Source organism: Miscanthus floridulus, chromosome 8, assembly GCF_019320115.1.
Source record: "Miscanthus floridulus cultivar M001 chromosome 8, ASM1932011v1, whole genome shotgun sequence".
In the NCBI taxonomy this organism is placed as follows: Eukaryota; Viridiplantae; Streptophyta; class Magnoliopsida; order Poales; family Poaceae; genus Miscanthus; species Miscanthus floridulus.
Window position 1 is genome coordinate 213,306,070 of NC_089587.1, and position 21,293 is coordinate 213,327,362.

General features: G+C 47.9%; 4 protein-coding genes across 7 annotated transcripts; 2 read left to right on the plus strand and 2 right to left on the minus strand.

The window, feature by feature from the left end:
- Positions 1-916: 916 nt before the first annotated feature.
- LOC136474871 (2,3-bisphosphoglycerate-dependent phosphoglycerate mutase 1-like) lies at positions 917-3,991 on the plus strand. 2 transcript variants are annotated; one of them, XM_066472446.1, is made up of 9 exons: positions 917-1,161; positions 1,476-1,704; positions 1,805-2,028; positions 2,135-2,253; positions 2,343-2,499; positions 2,752-2,853; positions 3,088-3,207; positions 3,474-3,529; positions 3,619-3,991. In XM_066472446.1, exons 2-8 carry the CDS (start codon positions 1,476-1,478, stop codon positions 3,516-3,518), a joined length of 996 nt encoding a protein of 331 aa, XP_066328543.1. In that variant the 5' UTR covers positions 917-1,161; the 3' UTR covers positions 3,519-3,529; positions 3,619-3,991. The 2 variants fall into 2 exon arrangements, with proteins under 2 accessions (XP_066328543.1, XP_066328542.1); XM_066472445.1 differs by having other exon boundaries at positions 3,474-3,524.
- Positions 3,992-4,800: 809 nt separating this feature from the next.
- LOC136474872 (type I inositol polyphosphate 5-phosphatase 5-like) lies at positions 4,801-7,688 on the plus strand. 2 transcript variants are annotated; one of them, XM_066472447.1, is made up of 10 exons: positions 4,801-4,979; positions 5,086-5,164; positions 5,260-5,331; positions 5,471-5,558; positions 5,725-5,829; positions 5,932-6,565; positions 6,662-6,855; positions 6,965-7,073; positions 7,202-7,350; positions 7,457-7,688. In XM_066472447.1, the coding sequence occupies exons 1-10, from the start codon at positions 4,896-4,898 to the stop codon at positions 7,677-7,679; spliced, it is 1,737 nt and encodes a 578-aa protein (XP_066328544.1). In that variant the 5' UTR covers positions 4,801-4,895; the 3' UTR covers positions 7,680-7,688. The 2 variants fall into 2 exon arrangements, with proteins under 2 accessions (XP_066328544.1, XP_066328545.1); XM_066472448.1 differs by lacking the exons at positions 4,801-4,979; positions 5,086-5,164 and having other exon boundaries at positions 5,736-5,829.
- Positions 7,689-7,793: 105 nt separating this feature from the next.
- LOC136474873 (uncharacterized) lies at positions 7,794-12,061 on the minus strand. 2 transcript variants are annotated; one of them, XR_010763033.1, is made up of 7 exons: positions 11,923-12,061; positions 10,289-10,379; positions 9,911-10,087; positions 9,635-9,733; positions 9,210-9,452; positions 8,050-8,688; positions 7,794-7,953 (listed from the first exon to the last, which is right to left on the minus strand). XR_010763033.1 is itself a non-coding variant. In XM_066472449.1 (6 exons), exons 2-6 carry the CDS (start codon positions 10,358-10,360, stop codon positions 8,227-8,229), a joined length of 1,053 nt encoding a protein of 350 aa, XP_066328546.1. In that variant the 5' UTR covers positions 10,361-10,379; positions 11,923-12,061; the 3' UTR covers positions 7,898-8,226. The 2 variants fall into 2 exon arrangements, 1 of the variants encoding a protein (XP_066328546.1); XM_066472449.1 differs by having other exon boundaries at positions 7,898-8,688.
- Positions 12,062-16,039: 3,978 nt separating this feature from the next.
- On the minus strand, positions 16,040-20,788 carry LOC136474875 (probable beta-D-xylosidase 7). Its single transcript, XM_066472450.1, has 6 exons — positions 20,345-20,788; positions 19,003-19,302; positions 18,710-18,879; positions 18,399-18,496; positions 16,921-17,685; positions 16,040-16,809 (listed from the first exon to the last, which is right to left on the minus strand). The coding sequence occupies exons 1-6, from the start codon at positions 20,786-20,788 to the stop codon at positions 16,220-16,222; spliced, it is 2,367 nt and encodes a 788-aa protein (XP_066328547.1). The 3' UTR covers positions 16,040-16,219.
- Positions 20,789-21,293: the final 505 nt, after the last annotated feature.

Sequence of the window (21,293 nt, forward strand, 5' to 3'; positions counted from 1 at the left end):
CTTGGGTATCTTGATCCTTTCAAGAGGTATGTTGCAAGTTTTCATATAGATGTTGCAAAAGTAAATATGGGATGTTGCACATGTTGCAACGGTTGTACACGTGTATTGCAAGCTTATGTTCTCAATATTTCATATGTTTTTTTCCGACGTATGTTGCAAGTGTGTTTACCTGGATGTTGCATATGTTTTTCACACATATGATGCAAGCGTTTTATCTAGATGTTGTGTATGTTTATAATGGTTTCAAATGTTTTTCAGGTGTTTTTGTAAGTGTTTCACACGAATATTTTATTTGTTTCATTTGTTTTTAGACGTATATTGCAATTGTTGCTGAATGTTTCAAAATTAGATTGAGTGTTGCATCTCTCTCATCGTCTTTATGTTGTCTCGCCTCGGTGTCAGGCGCGGGAATGCGGAGGGGTTCCCACTGGCGCAGGGGCGGGCTCCATGTGCTGCGGGTGGTCGCAGCAGGCGAGACGTGGGCGGGCAGGCGCGGGACGCCAGACGGGGGGCTAGTGTGCGGACATCTAGGCGCTAGCCACGCTCTTTCATTGAATCTAGCATAGAATTTGTACATTGCATTTATTTTGTATATATTGTAGATGTTTATATATTTTTCTATGAATTTACTTAAAATTGACAAAAGTTATACTTAAAAGCAACAGCAGGAAACTCTCGTGACGCCTACAGATTGAAACTGATTTGTTACCTCTCATTTTCTTGAAAATTCCAGAGGCATTAGCCCGGTTTCATGAAACGAGGGCAGGCACCCTCTTTGTTCCCACGGCACCAACCCATGCGCAATGCACCAACCAAACCAACGAGTCCCATCGCTCTCCCGGTCGCGGTCGCGGTCGCGGTCGCGGCGGCCGTTTATAAAACCGACCGAGCCGCGCCGCACCAGAAGTCGGGAGCACGACCCACACGAACCAGCAAACGAGGACCCTTTTCGCCCCTTGTCCCTCAGTTTCGTCGCCGCTCCCTGGTGATCTCCGCGACCGCGACCCGTCGCCGCCGGTGCCGCCGCCGCAGATCTCGCCGAGGGCACAGGGATCGGTTCCGCTGCCCGGGCAACTGGACCTAGAAAAGCGAGGCCCTCAGCTCCCTGTCGAGTTCCCGAGGCGCTACTCTACCAGGGTTCGGCATCCTTTGGTTCCCCACGTATGTGATCTTCGTGCTTTCCCTATTTTGTGCTTTGCTTAGGTTCTGGAGTGGTAGTGCTAATTGTTTGTTTGATGGGTTAATTAGATTCGGTTGCTGCTATTTTAAGCTGCTGCTGCCAATGTTTTTAATGGTCATTCTAATGATCCTTTTTTTTTTGTTGATTTTTATCTCTAGGTTGCTCAATGTTAGGATAAGCAGGCTTTAGTAATTACACTGTCTCTTGCAATATCACTGCATTCAATTGGGGGCTTTGAGCCCTTAGCTGGCTGTGTAAGAATTCAACTGATTTTGTTGTATGTATATTGGAACAGATGGCCACTTCCACAACTCAGCATGTGCTTTCTTCCATCAAATTGCTGCCCACAGGCTGCTTCCATCCTGATAAGAGAAATAGCTGTGTGCTTTCTAATTCAGTAGGGCGTCGCTGCCCCAGTGCCCGTAATTTGGGTTTAGTCTGTGCTTCAAACACCAAATCTTCAGTGATTGAGCCGGTTCAGCTACCGGGGAGCCCTAAAAGTGGCGTAACTCCAAAGAAATCAGGTACACTCTTAAGTTCAGCTCCACTGAGCAGCGGTCACAAAATTGTTCTACGAAACACTGATTCATTGACATTATAAGATTGTTGCTCACGTGCTTGTAGGTGAAAGCACACTCATTCTGATACGGCATGGAGAATCGTTGTGGAATGAGAAGAATCTGTTTACTGGATGTGTCGATGTTCCCCTGACCCCTAAGGGTGTTGACGAGGCAATTGAGGCAGGAAAAAGGATATGCAACATCCCAGTTGATGTAATATACACTTCGTCGCTGATTCGGGCTCAGATGACCGCTATGCTTGCCATGATGCAGCATCGTCGTAAGAAGGTTTTAAAATCTTTTCCTTTTATATTTCCAGTATTCATATTGAGTGTGTTCATGTTTGCAATTGATAAACTAAAGAGGTTATGGCATCTGCCACTGACCATTTTAGGTTCCAATCATTGTGCACAATGAGAGTGAACAAGCTCACAAGTGGAGTCAGATATACAGTGAAGAAACAAAGAAGCAGTCCACTCCTGTCATAACAGCTTGGCAATTGAATGAACGAATGTAGAGTTTCCTGCACTCTAGAATGATTATCTGGTGCATCGTGGTATTTCTTGTTGAACCTAACATGTAATTCTACCTGGCCATTTAAGGTATGGTGAGCTTCAAGGCCTTAACAAGCAAGAAACCGCTGATCGATTTGGTAAAGAGCAAGTTCATGAATGGCGTCGCAGTTATAATATTCCTCCCCCAAATGGAGAGAGCCTTGAGATGTGTGCAGAGAGAGCAGTTGCTTATTTCAAAGACCAAGTAAGGATATTATCAGACACTACTATTTCAGTTTACATGTTGCTTTGTATGCGTACAAAAGTCAGATGTTGCAAGCTTTGGTTTTGAAACTATGGTTGGCCTTCAATTATCTCTACCAACTAATTCTAAATCTGTTTCTGTCGATATTGCCTAATACAATATCAAACACAGACCTGCATTGCAATTCAGTATTTTTTTTCCCATGAGCTTTGTAGTATAACCTTGGTACGTTTCTTGTCTCTACTCTCTTAGATTATGCCTAAACTTGTGGCTGGAAAGCATGTAATGATTGCTGCCCATGGGAATTCACTTCGTTCGATTATAATGCATTTGGACAAGTTGACTTCTCAAGAGGTATTTTATGTTTGTTTTGTACTCCCTCCGTTCCAAATTATAAGACGTTTTGGCTTTTTTAGATACGTTGTATTTGCTATGCACATAGATATGCACTATGTGTAGGTACATAGCAAAAGCAATGTATATAGAAAAGCAAAACGTCTTATAATTTGGAACGGATTAAGTACTTTAGTTACTTTTCACAATTGGTGTTCTTGTATAGAGATTGTTGACAGGCCCTTCATTTCTCAGGTTATCAGCCTTGAGTTGTCTACTGGCATTCCTATGCTGTATATATTTAAGGAAGGGAAATTTATCAGGCGAGGAAGTCCCGCAGGACCTTCTGAAGCAGGTGTCTATGCTTATACCAAGGTAAGAATCTTCTCTGCTTCCTGGTTGGGATGAAACAACATTCTGATTTAATCTGTAATTTTCCAAACAAATTGACATATCTAGGAGCACCAGTTGCAGTTTTTGAGCTCTTACTATTTAAAGTTCAGACAACTGAATCTATTTGATTTTAATCGTAATTACAAAGCAATAGTATTTTTCTATTGTCTTATTGTGAATGGTTTGTGGTGCAAACTTTTTAAATGTCTTAAAAGTTTATATCTCCAACTTAATTTTTTTTGGTGCAGAATTTGGCTCAGTACAGACAGAAGCTTGATGGCATGGTTCAGTAGTCATCTGTTACGTAAAGATTTGTTATTTCGATGTATAGTAACCGATTTCTCCAAAGGGATATATTTGTAAAACTAATCATTTACTCTTGATGGTTTGTAGGCTTTTCGTTTGCTACTGGTTGCTACTCATCCGTCGAACATGCATTTGGTCCCAAAACAAGGGGTCAAGCTCCCTACTGTTCATCATTTGGAATCTTGACCTAGTACAAGTTTGTAGCGGCTCGTTTATCTCTTCGGAACCCTTCCAGCACGTGGTAGTAAAATATAGAGGATAATTTAGCTGATGGGCTGTAGATACAGATGGGGATAAATTTTGATGGCAATTGTGTTATCTTCTCGCGTTCCCATTCACTTAGATCGAAATATTTGTTGCTAAAAAAAACTTAGATTGAAATATTTGTAATGGCGCAGCAGTAAACACTTCTAGTGGAACGGCATGAAACGAGATGGTGTGATCGAATGCTTGATCCCCATTTCATCAATTCCTTTTTGCCCCAGTGTGTGATCGGAATGTTCTATCCTAGCTTGGCAGACATTCGATTCGGATCCTTTTGGCCTGGCCAGCGAGCATCCTGTTGAAGCTGCTCAGCGGCATTGTTCATCAGTTGTGCCGACAAGACAAGCACGGAAGATGCAGAATTCCAGATTCAGCCTCGCACAAATCCAGCGGCGCAAAAACTGACGCGCAGGTGGCATCTAGGCCGGCTGAAGTCGGTGGTATTAAATTTGTGGCTGCAGGTCAACCACGCACCGTGGTTAACGTCTACCATCCACCCTGCCAAATTTGATTCCTGCAGCTGCCCGTTGGTTTGACTTGAAGTACAGTCATTTATCATTCATTCACTGCCAAAGTGCCAACTCACACTCACAGCAAGCATCTTCTTCCATCACTCCATGTAATTCATGGTAGAGCAAACACGCATCATGCTTATCACTCCTGACATTGCTGCTAATATCATTGAACCCAGCCAGACAGTGGCAGATCGAGCGAGAGGGCATCCTAGGTGGTGTGAGTAACCCAGCATCGAAACACACCCAGTTTGCTAACAGCAGAAACAAGTGTTCTCGTAGACATGACAGCATCAAAGGGACGGGACGGGGACGGCTCCAGGACCAGGAGGAAGCAGCAGCAGCAGCAAGCACAACCTGAATTGGAGGCAAGCGAGCCCATTTCCATTTGAAGGCAACACAACACAATTCCCTCGCCGCCACCCGTTTTGACCCCCCCCGCATTTACCCCACCACTCCTCGTTTCGCTCTGGCTTTGCCGGGGGAAAAGAAAACAACCGCCTCGCTCGCCCCCCGCCCCTACCCCCTACGACCACGACGGCCTCCGGATGAGGGTCGGGTCCTGCCGCGTCTTTTACCGTCAGCTGGATGTCAAATCACAACGCGCCCTGTGACATCCCCAAGCCGGCCTCCGTCGACGAGTTCCTCGTCAAGAATGGCAAGAAGAAGAAGGTACCCCCGTCCATCCATCCATGCATTCCGGCCATTTTCCCTCCCGGTGGCTAGCTGCCTGTGCGTGCGTGGCAATGTGGCTGATGAGGTTTGTTTGCTCTCGCAGTCCTTCATGTCGGGCCTCTTCCGCAAGAAAGGGAGGGGCGCGGACAAGAAGCTGCTCTCGCGGCGGGACATCGTCTTCGGTGAGTGCGTGCGTGCCGGCGGATGCTCGCGGAGCGTTCTCCGGTCTGGCCGGCTGTTGGATTGCTGACGCGTGGTTTCACGTTGTTTTCTGCAGATTTGGAGGGCAAAAGCGGCGACAGGATGGACCTCTTGGAGGCGTCCCCCGCTGTCCGCAAGAGCTTCTCAGGTAACGCCGGCCGCCAGCCGGATCATACGAGAGCATACTGATACAGTGACAATGCGCCACGTTGGCTGTGATCTGCTGCCGAGAGTGTGCTGTGCCTGTGCACGCCTGATGTGATGACTCGCTGGGCTTTGTGTTTCAGATCGGCACTGCACGACCCGGATCGAAAACCTGACCCTGAGCTGCCTGGATTCTCCCAGGAGACCCAATGTCGACACCCGGGAGTACCGGTAACAGCAACTTCCCATTTGGGCTGGAGTTTGACGCTAATTAATTTCTCCTGCTTCTGCAAACCTCAAGCCCATTGCTTGATAGCGCTAGTACAATGATGATCGGTCCCTTTTGTTTTACCTGATATATAAACTTGAAGCTGGACCATGTTTGACGATCTTGCAGGGTGTTTGTAGGCACATGGAATGTGGGAGGGAAGCCTCCTGACAGCAGCGTTAACCTCGAAGAATTTCTGCAGATTGAAGGATTGCCCGATATATACGTCTTGGGGTACAGATTTTCCCAATTTCGTTCGTTGCCAACTATTTTGTGCATCCTGCATCATTCTCATGTCGGATCTTCGCACTCTAATGCATTTGGACGTTCGCAAAGGTTTCAGGAGATCGTGCCTTTGAATGCCGGCAACGTGCTTGTCGTGGAGGACAACGAGCCCGCGGGCAAGTGGATGGAGCTCATCTACCAGGCCCTGAACAGGCCGCCGGCCCAGGACGGGCAGTCCTCCGGCGACGAGCTCTCGCCGCCGGAGTCCACCTCCTCCCACTACCCCCAGCAGCCGTCCCAGGTCCGGCAAGGCACCCGCGACCCCAGCAACACCGCCATCCCCAAGTCCTCCAGCGGCGGCCAGCTCTTCGCGCAGAAGCCGCCGCCGCCGCTCAAGATGGTCAACAAGAGCTACCGAGTCGACAACGCGCTGGTCAAGACGTGCACCTGCATGTCCGACCCGTCCACCATGCAGCGCCGGGCGCGGGAGATGCGCGAGTTCCTCTACCGCGTCGAGGCCGCCGCCGCCTCGCCGGGCCGCAGCGCCGGCGCCGACGACGACGCGCTGGCCTCCATCGAAGGCGGCGACCAGAAGGGCGGCGGCATTAACTACTGCCTCATCGCGAGGAAGCAGATGGTCGGGATCTTCCTGTCGGTGTGGGTGCGGCGGGAGCTCGTGCAGTACGTCGGCCACCTCCGGGTCGACTGCGTCGGCCGGGGCATCATGGGCCGCCTCGGGAACAAGGTCTGCAAGCGCGCGCGCGCGTCTTGTCTCGTGCATGCCGAATCTTACGAACGAGGGAGCGTCTGATTCTGAATTCTGAATTTCTGAAATCACCAGGGATGCATCGCCATGAGCATGACGCTGCACCACACGAGCATCTGCTTCGTGTGCTGCCACCTGGCGTCCGGCGAGAAGGAGGGCGACGAGGTGCGGAGGAACTCCGACGTCGCCGAGATCCTCAAGAACGCCCAGTTCCCGCGCATCTGCAAGGTGCCCGGCCAGCGCGTTCCTGAGAAGATCATTGACCACGAGTAAGCAACCATCCACTGAAAATAAAAACATGGCAGGGCACATCATTCTTCTACACCTCTGCGCTCTGGCGCTTACTTACGCCTCTGAATCAATGCCCATCCAATGCAGTCGGATCATATGGCTTGGGGATTTGAATTACCGAGTCTCGTTAAGCTACGAGGAAACAAAGACGCTGCTGGAGGAGAATGAGTGGGACATCTTATTGGAGAAAGATCAGGTATCAACTACTCCGTATGAAACAGGATTTTTCAGATATATGCTACAGTGTTACTACAGAGAAATGCAGTAAAAATACCGGAGGTTTCGCTCAGAAAACCTCATGCTGACAATATGGTATCTTAACAGCTCGCCATGGAGAGACAAGCCGGGAGAGTGTTCAAAGGATGGAAGGAGGGCAAGATCTACTTTGCCCCTACATACAAGTACAAGCAGAACTCCGACTCATATGTATGGGAGACCGCCAAATCGAAGAAGAAACGACGAACGCCGGCATGGTAACATAACAAGTACAGCATTGGTTTGAAGATTCAGACATGCCAAAGCTTTGAGGCTTCCTGAGGCAGACTGATATTTCTGAATGTTCTCATGTTGATGATGCAGGTGTGACCGGATACTGTGGCACGGCCAGGGCATCGAGCAGCTGCAGTACATCAGGGGCGAGTTCAGGCTCTCCGATCACAGGCCTGTCTGCAGCGTGTTCGTGGTCGAAGCCGATGTAGATAGTGGGAGCAAGATCAGAAAGGGCTACTCAACTCTGGACGCTAGGATCCACTGCGATTCCTCCGCGATACCCAAGAGACACAGCTTCTATGATGACTTCTAAAATTTTGACTTGTGATGATAGTTTTGTCTATAATATAGTAGCTTACAAAGATCAGAAACGTTTGTAGCGAAAAGGCTGAAGTTTTTCAAGCCTAACACTTGTCTTGTACTCCAAGTGGTATACTAACTGAAAGTCAATGGTGGTTACTGAACAGAATACAAGTGAACAATGGTATTTCACCCAACAGCTACTGTCTGCTGGTGAAAAGCGCTTGCGGTCTTGCTATTGAGTATAGAAAATGCCATCCAGATAGGCAGATACAACAGTGTTTTTCCTGTAAATACAAGGGCATAGCAGAAACTGAACACCGAATCACATTCTGTCATGAAAATTGAAAAGTGAGGGTAACATTATGGTGTTAGTTCTTTACCATATGGTAGATCTCATTCTGTCATGAAAAGGTTCCTCAAATAAGATCGTGAGGCATGACGATTTGCCATGTTAAAAGAGTTTCTCATCGCTTTTCGTGTTCATCTTTTAGTGAACTGTGGTAGAGATCCTATCAATTTTTAGCATTTTTGTTTCATGGTGATACTCAGAGATCAGATTAAACGCCACTTTTATATGCTGGGGCATTAGCTTCTCCTGGCAAGCTTTTCTGCTCAACTGTGCTTGGTTCAGTCCGTGTTCGTTCCTCCTTTTCAGATTCGGTATCCGATTCTTCACTCTTTTCAGGAGCAGTCTCCATGTTTTCCCTCTTACCAGATCCAGCATCTTCAGTCTTGGCACCTGAAATGCTTTCTGGGGCTTTTTGGCTGCTCATCTGAGATGGCTCATAAGCAAGAGCTGAATTCTCAGGGCTCCAAAATGATGGCATCTTCTTGTCATCTTCTCTCATCCTCACAGCATAATCATTTATATTGAAAGTTGCTGGGTTCTTGCCACCAAATGCACATTCTAACTCATCCATGTTGAAAAGTTCTTCGATGATCTTCATGGTGTCAGGTCTGTCCGAGTATACAAATTTGACCTTGTTTCTGGTCTTCTTCTCAAGAAGGGGGCTCGCCATCTACATTCAGATCTAGATTTTAGTTCTTGAAATGTATCATGAATTCATGATTAACTGAAACATCAGGTGTTTAATTTCCTTGATACATATGAAACTGATACTTATGTACAGCAAAACTACAAGGCAACATCTCACTAGCTGCTGCTGTTCCGCTTCAGTTACTCTCTAGTGTTTCATTATGGCTGGCTGGTGCTCTGCAGCTGCAGCCTGCAGCGCTGCAGAGATGCAAGCGTGCCGTGAGCAACCCACAAAATTAAGCCTATATGCGGGTTCGTGGGCTATCCCGCTTGCATCCCTAGCTGCAGTAGCAAGCTCAGTCGAACACACCGAATTAGTACATAAACAAATATGATTTATTACAATATCAAGATGGAAATTCAAAAAATGTTACATCAATCTTTTACTGGAGTCTATATGTAGGAAGGTGATGAAATTGGTCAGGACATGGTGTATTCATGGAACATGTCATCCTAAATATCTGATGAAATAAATAAGAAGCTCAAATATTTGTAAAGACATACCTTCCAGAAAGGCTCAAAAAACTTTGGAGCATTGTAAAGAATTGCCACACCCAATCTTTCAGGATAATGGCCTTGTAGGACATCTGCTGTCATCTTTGTCACCTGAATTGACAAGTTACCTAAGTTGAAACCAGCAAAATCAATGAGCCAAACCATCTGATCCTGACCATGTGGCAGATTTAGAATTGCAATCTCCATACAGTACACCAAGTACTTGACTTGCCCATTGGGATTCTTGGTATTCTGAAAAATAAAATAACAACTCAGAATGGTTGAATTAGACAGCATGTATTTATATGCATATAAAAATGTGCATTCAACAGTGAAAGTGGTAAAAACAAAAAGGTTTTATGGGGAACTCCCCACATTCACGTCTCAAAAAAGAAAAGATAGATGAAAAAGGGAACATAAGAGCATTATCAAACCTGGCATCCAGGTCTCATGACAAGGATACTCCGCTCAATCTTGTCAAAGTAATCAGTTCGGTAAATTTTCCCGGTCACCGCTTCATCCGATATGTCATCCTACATAAAGAAATGCAAAATAAGATTTTCTATCAGATAATAATTCATCAAACCAGATGCCATAATGCACCAAATGTTTCACAAAGCATGCTTAAAAGCTTCGTGCTGGCATAAGCAAAATCACACGTGTACCATTGTCACATACTTCAAAGCAATATGACTTAGAAAAAATCTCACCCAACGGATTTCATCTGGCTTATATTCGGAACGCCATTTTAAGGTCGTCTTCAGCATTCTAGTAGCCTTCTTTATGTCCCAGTTCCTTGCTATCAGGTACCTTGCAATTGAAGCATCTGAGCAATATAGAGCTGATTTTCCGGATAGCTGTCCTAGGTCAGTTCTAACTTTACCAATCTGACATGAAAGAAAAAGAAAAATAAGAATGCACACTGTATGAGTTCTATATAAGATAATGGTAACAATTGGCTATTTGGGTGCCTAACTGGAAAAGAAAAAGGAAAGGAGGCAAACAAGTTTAAGATGCATTTTATATCTAGAGCTCTTCCACTTAGTAGCAAACAAACAAAATATTGAATCCAGGTGACATGAAATCACCTTGGACAGCTGCTCCTCATACAATGCTGCTTCTTTCCCATGGCCATTGGTTGTACCACTCACTGAACTCATAGTGCCCTTTCACTATTTCCTACAAGAATAAAATCAAAAGGCCTTGTAAGAACTTCAGTCTAAGTTACACAAAGGAGAATAACTATAGCTCCTGTGAGGGAGAAAAACAGCAGGACAGGCAAAGTAAAAACAGAATTTCAGCAGACATGCACAGCAAAAGTGCTGATGGTAAAATCATTCACAATTACGAATTGTACAATTATGCTAGGATTTGAACTCCATACTGAGTTCATTGAGGGTGTGTTTGGTTGAGCTGTGGCTGTGGGAAAAAGCTGCTATGGGCTGTGAGCTGTAGAAAAGCTGAAAACTGTTTGGTTAAACAAGTATAAAATATACCTTCTATCTTTATCTCTCTTGAAACAACTATGGAAGAGCTTTTTATTTCACCAATTTCGAAAAGCAGAAAGCCAAAAGCCAAAAACAGGGTCAAACCAGCTTTCAAAAATGTACTACGGAAAAGCAGCTGCTTCTGAAAAAGCAGCCTCCAAAAGCAGCCCCTTTGGTTGGGCTTTTGGCTTTTGGGGCCAAAAGCCAAAGCCAAAAGCCCAACCAAACGGACCCTGAATCAAGCACAGTTAAGCAGATACAGAGTGTCTAGGCAGTAAAGATAACATATCATGTTCAGAAGCAAACTAAAAACCCTCATAGAGCCCATGCAGTATCAGAACATATTTATAGGTAAACTAAAGCAACTTCACAGAGCCCATGCTAGAGGTACTAGTTTTTGCATTGAACAGACAATGAAAAACTCATAGTTGACATGCTAAAAACGTGTGTATGAATAAACCTATACAGATAACGGAGAATTACCATGTTTGTTTGCATAAACGTACCTACTCCCATATATAAAGACACATTCTGTGTATAAATAGACCAACTGAGAGCGTCTTTTCTGTCTTCTACATGCATGCTAACACTGCTAGTAGTAGCACAATAAAGCACTACCAACTAACGGCAATCTTAATGGACAGGGCAGGCAGGAATGAAACCATCATAATGCAGCAATATATGATATCAAGGGTATCCACCCCCCAGAGTCCCAACTTTGCATAACCCGCTAATGAAACTGACAACCAAGAAACAGCCAAACCGGTAAACAAAATTTCAGATAATCACATCAACAACCATGTCCCTCCCAATTTCATTCCAGTAAACGAGCAGAGCCCAGAATAGCAAAATCCCAGTTCAAGCATGGCACGCCTCTGCGCCACTGCTAAGGTCAACGGGCGCTCTGCTGCCTGAACTAGGAAATCCAGCTACTCCACGAAATGGCAGTATGTCACCACAAGACGCAACCGATATTCTACTCCATCAGACACAGTGCAAGCTGCGAAACCCCTAGTCTGCGATTGCCTCCTCCAAGCTAACGACAACACGGAGCAAAACCTCCTCCGCATATCGCGTGTGATCGAGGGTTCCTTGCACAATCACCAAATCGCTAGGAACAACAGGAAGAAGAAGCTAGCAATCTTCCGTACAAAAAGGCGCTCGAAAAGTCTAATCCCCCTCAATAAGATAGAGCAGCATAGAGCAAGAGTTGAGGACGAGATCCCGGCGCTCACCTCAGCGAGCCGCTCGAGCGGAGGAAGGCGGCGAGGGCGAGGCAGGATGCGCGAACGTCCCCGTCCCCGTCCCCGTCCCCCTCCTCCTCCTACCCTCTTCTTCCTCCTTGCTCGGGAACAAGCGAAGACGGTAGTTGCCTTTTTGTGTTGATTACTCGTGGTTTTTGTCCGCTCGATTGGATTTGGATGGTCAAGGGACTTTTGCCGGGTTCCGGGTGGCCGAAGCCGAATCACCTAGACAGCAGCTCACGCACGTCCTTGTTCACAGCCCCGAATTTTTTATTTTTTAGCTTTTTCTGAAAGTTTCTCATAAATACATTTCTAGCAAAAAAAAAAAAAAAAGAAAATAGACTCTTAACTCGGCACCATCGATGCTGACGCCGAGCTAACACGTCTCGGCGCCAGCGTCCCTAGCGCCGAGCTCATAGGCGCGAAGCAGATGTGGCGGTGACATGACAGGCAGCTCGGCGCCGTGGATCTTGGCGCTGAGCTCAGCGCCAGAGTTGCTGGCGCCGAGCTATTTGTCATGTACCCCGGGCATGATCATGATGGGAGGCTGGGACAGGGAGTGGGAGCAACAGCAGCAGCCATGGAGTCCAGTCCAGTCCAGTGCACCTTATTCCTGCATGTGATGGTCTCTGACTGCGCGCCTTTTCTATCGGCTTTGGCCACCCATGGACTCAAAAAAAAAAGCAAAAAAATAGAGTAGAGCTAGGTAGCCTACACTAGCAGCAGACGATGAAGATCTTGTACCTTGGAATTCACGAAAGCCACGCACCGTCCGCGTCGATCAAAGCTGTCGCATCCCTACATTGCATGCCTTGCAGTTGCACTGCACTGCATGTAGGCAGAAGAGTACAGTTACATACGTGCTTTCTTTTTTTTCAACGCAAGCGATGGACTTTTTTCATCAGTCTCAAAGCATGCACAACAAGATCACTTTATTTTATGTAGCAGGAAGGAGTACTCGGTGTTTGTTAATCCATCTTGCTTAGTAATTATTAACACACAGCACCGATCGGTGTAGTAGTAGGTTAGTGCAAGTCCTCGGAGATTCAAGGTGAGAGCCGTGGTTACTACGAGGAGAATAATGAATTTTTATTTAGGATCTTTGAAATTAACTGGCAAGTATGGTTACGCTAGCAAATAAAATAAGTATTGTTGCTTTTTTCTGGTATTATATTTGTCGAGCTAATATATATTGCTTGTAATAATATACAATAATGTAATATATTATTGATTATTATAACCACAAACATGTGTGCTCCGCACATGTAATGCTTGTCTTTGGTGTTATAGGAGTGATTTTCATCACATGTTTAGATATGAATATGCCTTTTCATAGAGATAAATATGTCTTTTCACAGAGACACGCGCGTGTCACTGGTGTATGGACACTAGTTAAATTAAAGTCTCCAGTGAATAAAGGGTTCTGTCAGTTTTGGCGTCAACTACCGAACAACTAGTACTACTTTATAGTACTCCTAGGACAACAGGCGCTTTGCACGTACTCCTAGATACTAGTATCATTAACACTCACAATGTAAGAAACTATTAGAGCAAGTATAATAGCAGGCTGTAAGCCGACTAAATGCTGAGGTGGAGGAGAGATGGGAGGAGACAGAGGAGAAGCGGGCTGTAAGCTTACAGCCGGTTTGAGCACAAGAACCAAGAAAGTCTGTGAGAGAGACAAGTGGGCCATGTATTAACTATAAAGAGCTGACTATTATATGAGTGGGCTGAGAGAAGGCTGCAAGGAACCTTACAGCCAGCAAACCGGCTGTATTATTAGCCTTGCTCTTAGCACTCTATTAAAAAAACGCAACTAGTGTCGGTTAAAGTGGTTCATGTTTAATTAAGTTTTTAACAAATAATATTCATATTTATGATTTCAAATCAATTATTATAAAAATATATTTCGTAATTAATTTAATAGTATTTATTTGATATCATAAATATTGATATTTCTTATTTTTAGTTTGTCAAATTTAAGATATTAAAACATGACACTACGTTAAAATTACATTTTTTCTAGAATGGAAGGAATACTAGGAATTTAGAAAGATACGTCGTCATTCATTAGCAGTAAGGTGCGATGCATACGTGCGTGGCCTAATGACTAATGAGTCGTCTCCCCCCCCCCCTCTCTCTCTCTCAAACGGAAAGAGAAGCCTACCTGTAAGCAAAGCGCTACAGTTGCATGTTCTTCGATCGCTTGCGTTGAAAAAAAAGAAAGCATGCATATAACTGTACTCTTCTTCCTACATGCAGTGCAATGCAGCTGTAAGGCATGCAATGCAGGGATACGGCAGCTTTGATGGACGCGGACAGTGCGTGGCTTTCACGAATTCAAGGTACAAGATCTTCATCGTCTTCTGCTAGTGTAGGCTATCTGACTCTACTCTATTTTTTGCTTTTTTTAGTCCATGGATGGCCAAAGCTAACAGGAAAGGCGCGCAGTCAGAGACTACCACATGTAGGAACAGGGTGGACTGGACTGGACTGGACTCCATGGCTGTTGCTGTTGCTCCCACTCCCAGTCCCAGCCGCCCATCATGATCATGGCCGGGGTACATGATAGACAGCTCGGCGCCAGCAACTCTGGCGCCGAGCTCGGCGTCAGAGTTGCTGGCGCCGAGCTGCTTGTCATGTCATCGCCACGTCTGCTTCGCGCCTAAGAGCTTGGCGCCAGGGACGCTGGCGCCGAGACGTGTTAGCTCGGCGCCAGCATCGATGGCGCCGAGCTAAAGGTCCATTTTCTGAATTCTTTCCATCAAAGATCTATTTATGAGAAACTTTCGAAAAAGAGCTAAAAAGTAAAAAAAAATCGGTTCACAGCCACGCCTGCTGTTTCTATAACACGGGGCTGCTTCAACTTTGAAGTTCTGGATGAAAACAGCAGGCCGTAGCCTCAACTTTGTTAGCCGCAGCCTGCTACGTCTAGATAAATTTGAGATTTTTTACAACGGTTGGGAAAGTACCTCGGTACCTCTACGTACTTTTATTTTTTCTATTTTTTAGCTAACTAATTGAGAAATATTATTTATTAAATATAATTTGTAATATTTAGGGTAGTTTCGTAACCGAGCGACGCTCATCTGCTTGCTGATCATCCGAGCGACGCAGTACGGCAGCTTCGGGTTCACGCCGCACTCCGAGGGTGTTTCCGGCCGTCGAACCATGCTCCAGCGAAGTCCAGACAGTCCACGAGGCTCTCCCTGGCCATGCCCTTCATGTCGTACGCCTGCACGCGGCGCCACAGGCTCCTGCCATGAACGTTCGCCGGTCGCCAGGACGAGTCCGCATGTCGCGTCGCTCACCGCCGCGTCGGCCTCGTGCCGCGCGAGCCGGCACTGCTTTGCAGCTGCTGTGCAGCACCGGCCGGCCAGTGGCTCACTCCTGCTCAGGGGGCACAGCTTCGGTATAATGATCAATTGCCTTGTCCACGTCGCCATACAAGAAGCTGTCGTTGCCTTGCCTCCTCTTGACTTGTTCTCCAGCAGCAGGTGGACATGCGCACGCTGCTGGTGAGCTGCGCGCAGGCCATGGAGTCGAGCCTCGCCGGCACGGGAGCCTGCTGCACAGGTCGCTCGCGGCGGACAAGACCCTGCTCGGTCCACGCGGGCCAACACGGCCGCGGCGGGCTCGCCCACGAACCCCTGCTCCTTGCTAATATTACCATTTACCCATAACCGAAAAAAAAAACTGAACCCACGTATTTTAGTATTAGTCCCACCTAATTTTGGTACCGTCATCACCTATTTAATATCTCTAGATACTTTCACATAGGTACGTCCTATTTTTACACCGTCTGATCTCGTCGAATGGATATCTTATGTTTTTTTCAACCACGGTAAAATTTCTCGATAAATTTACGTAGGTCTTATAACAGTTTTTACCATAATTTTTAAGTGACCTAATTCTATCCCCTCTGAGTTATCATGGTCGTTTCACTGAGAGTTCGTAACTTCTTATAAAACAGAATAGATTAAATGGATATTATTATTAATGCTATTAGGATATACTAAATTAATGGTTTAATGTTTCTGATTTAATAATTTATGTCAGTGAACTTTTTCTAATATACGCCTCATCAAGTTAATAATCAATATAATTCCTACTTGCCTTAGCTTGTTCGAAAAGAACAGAAGGAGAGGGGAGACTTTTATCAATGAACCTCTGGCATCAATAATGCCGTAATCTTGCTCAAATTACCCTTTTCTCGTTTGAATAAGTTAAGAGAGCATCGGAATTATGAGGAAACGCTCAAGGCTTCCATCACAATTCACAACCGGGATCATGCCATGAAGCTCATCTCAAACTCATCCTCGCCGACCATCACGAAGTGCGAGCCCTGATCGATCACCTTCCTGCCGTCCTCCGTCGCCCGGCTGAAGTGCTTGCAGGGGCTCACCTCGAACTCCACGTGCGCCGTCTGCATCGCCCTCAGGTGCAGGCTCTGGAACCCGATCAGTTGTCTGGCCGGCCGGCCGCTGCCGTCCGTCGCGTTGGGCCAGCGCAGGAACACCAGCACCGGGTGCTTCCCGTCCATGGGCCCGTGGTTCTGCACCCGCACCACCGCCGGGAACTTGAGCCGGTCGCACGTCTCCGACCCGATGGCCTCCACGTCGTAGCTCGCCATGCCGCCCGCCGTCGTCTCCAGCGCCTTCAGGCCGGCGATGTTGCTCATGAGAGGCGGCTTCGTGACGAAGCGGTGGGAGTACTTGGAGTAGCTGAGGCCGTAGCCGAAGTTGAACACGGTCGGGCCGCGGTAGAACCGGTACGTCCGGCCGGGGTAGCCCGTGGGTGGGTCGGCGCGCATCCTCATGTCCGTCATGGGCACTCTCGTGAAGTCTTGGGGATACCACGTCACGGGCAGCCTTCCACCTGCCGAAGAAGAAAATAAGATGATTTCTTTGTGTTTTTGGAGCTGGTGGTTTGCCATGCCAGAGTTTTGTTCGTTCAGAGGAAACAGGAAATGGACGCCATGTCCCTCACCGGGGTTGTGCTCTCCGAAGAGGACCTGTGCGATGGCAATGCCGCCGGCCTCGCCGGGGTAGCCAGCCCACAGGATGGCCCCGATCTTGGGGTTCGTCTTGGCGAAGCTCACATCCACGGGCCCGCCGCAGAGCAGCACGAGGACCACCGGCTTCTTCGCGGCGTTCGCGACGCTCTCGATGAGGGTCTGCTGCTGTCCCGGTAGCGTCAGGTCCAGCCGGTCAACCTCCTCCCTCTCCTGATCCTGATCCAGCCCCATGAACAAGACAACGTAGTCCGCCGAGCTCGCCGCCTGGACCGCCTCGGGGATCGTCGTGACGTTGCAGGCGGCCGAGTTGCAGCCGGCGACGAAGCTCGTGTCCTTCACGTAGCCCTGCAGCACCTGGAGCGGCGTCAGCGTCACGCACGGCGGGCCGAAGTAGTTGCCGAGAAGCCTGGTGGCGTCGTTCGCGTTGAACCCGATCACGGCGAGGGACGCCACACTGGACTTGGACAGTGGAAGGGCGCTGCCGTCGTTCTTGAGCAAGACGATGCCGTCCTGCGCCGCCTCCAGGGCGAGGTCCTGGTGCTCCTGCGTGCACACCTGGTCGGGCCCGATGTTGCCATACCGGTTCCGCCTGGGGTCGCCGTTGAAGAGCCCCAGCCTCATCCTGACGGCGAACAGGTTGTGCAGGGCTCTGTCGATGTCCTGCTCCGTGATCTTCCCTTGCTGGAGCGCAGACGCGCCGTGCTCCTGCACGTAGCCGCCGCAGTTCACGTCCATTCCTGAAAGTTTTGCGATCGGAATACGAAAAAGGGTCAGAAACGTATTTCTGAGTATCTTGGGGGGCATTGCGTTTATCGTTTCAATTTTTTCACCAACTCTTCTGAATTTGGTTGAGAGAAGTTCATACTGCTGCATTTTTTGAATGAAAGTTCATACTGCTGCATTATTGGTTATTGTTGATGTGGACCTCGTTTTCACTGTCATTGTTGACTTGAGCCGTTTAGGTTTCTGAAACTTGGTTGAAACTGGCTGGTTTTGTGATAAAGAAACACTGTAGCGGCTGGTTGATGAACAATGTTTTGTGAGGGGAGTCAGCCGGCTGGTCTGGACCAGACCAACGAACGCGCCCTAAGACTAGATAGCAGAATAGTTACTGTACATGCTTATCTAGTCCTTTTCCGGTGACACCTGGAATCTCATGATATCACGATGTTCGTCATGATAGCAATTATTTGTAGCGGATTGGGTTGCTCAGATGATCAGATCAACAAGACAGGATGAAAGGTATATATGAGCATGCAGCAGCAGTTAGTTGGAGACAAAATGCCAAATCAACTTTTAGTTAAAGTTCAGTCACCTATCGTAACAGACTGTCCAAATAGCCTCAGGAGTATTTCAAAAAGAAAATATTCAGATAGTATGATCACGGATTAATCCATCCTAATGCTAGGATGTGTTTGTGTTGTTAATAACTAGAGCAGTGAACTCGTACCAGCTTTGAGCACATCTGCAACTGCATCTTCTGCCGTCTTGGCATACCCTTGCGCATCATGGATGATGGACACCGCGTCGCAGTCTGAGGTGATATACCTGATCAAGACATGTAAAAACGTGCAAGTATCAGCAACGCTTCCGATCAAAGCCATCTAGGCCAACGAAAATAGCAACTTCAGCTAAGTTTATCAGCAGCCAGCTCCATCATATGATGATAAGGGAGGCTCTGAAAACTGCCGTGCCGGAGGTGGAGATATGTGTCACTGTCACGGGCCCTTTTCTCAGCAAATCTTGCAGCAGCAGACTCACCCGTAAAACCCCCAGTTCTGCCTCGCCGTCTTGGAGAGCAGGTTGTAGTCAGCGCACGTCGGCACGCCATTGACGCGGTTGTAGGAGCACATGATGCCGCTGGCGTGGCCGTCCTCCACGCAGCTCTTGAACGGAGGGTTGTACGTGTCCTCCAGATCCTGTGCCGTCACCTGAAGAAAGAGATCGAGAAAGATTTTGCATTTCGTTTCAGTGTCCCAGAACCGCCTGGACAGACAGACAGACCGCCCTGCCAGCCAAGGCACTCGAATCATCGGCAGTTGTTGGCACTTCACCTTGGCGTCGTAGACGTATCGTGTGATGCCGTGCCAGTTCTCGAGGTCGTAGGCGGTGAAGTGCTTGCAGCAGGCGGAGGCCTCGAGGTTCCTGGAGTTGACGGCGCCGGCGAGGCCGTAGCCCTGCACGCCGCGGACGAAGACGGCGGCGTACTTGCCGGTCATCGTTGGGTCCTCGCCGGGGGTCTCCTGCCCGCGGCCCCACCGCGGGTCCCGGAACACGTTGATGTTGGGCGCCCAGAAGGTGAGCCCCTCCGCCTGCCCGTTGTTGTACACCGCCCTCGCCTCAACGCCGATCACCTGCCCGTCAACGTCGCATCAGTCAGTGTAACATCCCTCTCTGCTCTCAAGATTTGGTCGACAACAGTCAAAAAGAAAAATCAACTTCGGTGGTGTTTAAATCTATTGGCTAAAGTTTAGGGGTGTCATATAGGTGTGTTATATGGAAGTATTCGGATAGTAATAATAAAACAAATTACACGAGTCATCGGTAATCTACGAGACGAATTTATTAAGCCTAATTAATCCATCAGTAGCACATGTTACTGTAGCACCATATTGTCAAATCGTAGACTAATTAGGCTTAAAAAATTCGTCTCACAAAGTAGTCACGATCTATGCATTTAGTTATTTTTAGTCTATATTTAATGCTCCATATATGTATCAAAAACATACGATGTGATAGAGCTAAACTTTAGGGGAGGACTAAACCGAGCCTTTGTTACAGTCTCTTCGGTACAGTTGAGACACTACATTCCGTTCAGAAACTACATTTCATTCTTTCAACACAAAAGGACAATACGACTGGTAGATACAACGTTTGTTGTGAATTTCTCAGTCTGCTCAAGAGTCAAGGACGAACTGAGCGGCCGAATCGCCTCCATGAATTTTGACCGAAAGGATGCATGCACCTACCGTTACGGTACGTATATGCGTTCAAAAGTTGTTACACCCGGTAGGTGAAAATTTGGTGAAAGAACACGCGGCATTTCTTTGGAGTTTGTTGCAGAAAATGCCCTGCTCTAGTGCCCTTGCTCATCATTTCTCACGCTCTACATGCTGGAGCACCTTACATTTTTTTTTATTTTAGCAGCAATTTAAGAGATGGCCCCCTCTCTAGCTGGGAAGTGATAATTAGCACTAATCATCACGCGTACTACTACCAGTAGGGCAGTAGTTAGTCGTGAAACAGCCACGTTCTCCTGTTGTCGTCGCACAGCAACACAAAGGACACGTGAAAACGATGGACAGGTCGTGCATGCCCCGCGCGTTTACCAGTTACCACGGAGAGAGAGAGAGAGAGAGAGAGAGAGAGCCCAGAGGCGGTGTACGCAGTACGTACCTGGCCGATGCGGTACCAGAGGTGCGGGTTGAAGGACGCGGCGGTGAGGATGACCTGCGGGAAGCTGGTGGCGGCGCGGAGCGGGCCGTCGAGGTGGATGCCGCGGCCCGCGTTAGAGACCCCGTGCAGCGCCTCGGACCACCACTTGTACGCCGGCACGCCGAGCCGCGGGATGGGCGGGGACTGGTCCCCGAGCTGCGAGATCTTCTCCGCCACCGTCATCCGCGAGACGAGGTCGTCCACGCGCCGGTCGATGGGCAGCCCGGCGTCGCAGAACGGGATGTTGGGCGGCGCGCCGGCGCCGCAGGTGTAGGGCGGCTCGGACGCCACGCCGCCATGCAGCTGCAGCAGGACCACCACCAGCGCGGCGGCGGTGGCGGCGACGTGGAGGGAGAAGCGCGCGCGGCCTCCTTCCATGGCTGTATGGGTGTGCGCGCGTGTCATGGCGCCAAGTGAGCAGAGCTTGCTCGGCAACGGCAGGCGTATATATATATATCGAGCTGGCTGGCAGAGGGGGCGCGACGCGATGCGCGGGGACTGTGTTGTCTACATTCTACTGACAGTGCAGGTCACTGTCCGTGTGCGTTGACAGTTTTGCCCAGTTCCCTGCCATCAGTGTACTAAACTAACTGGGAGTATTATTGGCAAGCAGTTTTGGTTCGCGATTAATGAATATATATACTGCCATCAGTGTACTAAATCTAAATGGATTATCTGAAATATCAGTGCCGATGGCTTTTAATTAGTGCGATGCAGAGCAAATGCAGACATACTAGTACGTCAGAGTCCCAACGTTATCGTGCAGTGCAGAGTAACACGTTAATTATCTCCAGGTAACTAGGCAGATTTTTTCTCTTCAGTAAAGTCGATGCTGCGTTACGATATCTCGAAGAGAAACTCGTGGGGTAATTCTGAGGTCCAAGGCAATCGAAGCCACCGGCAGAAAGAA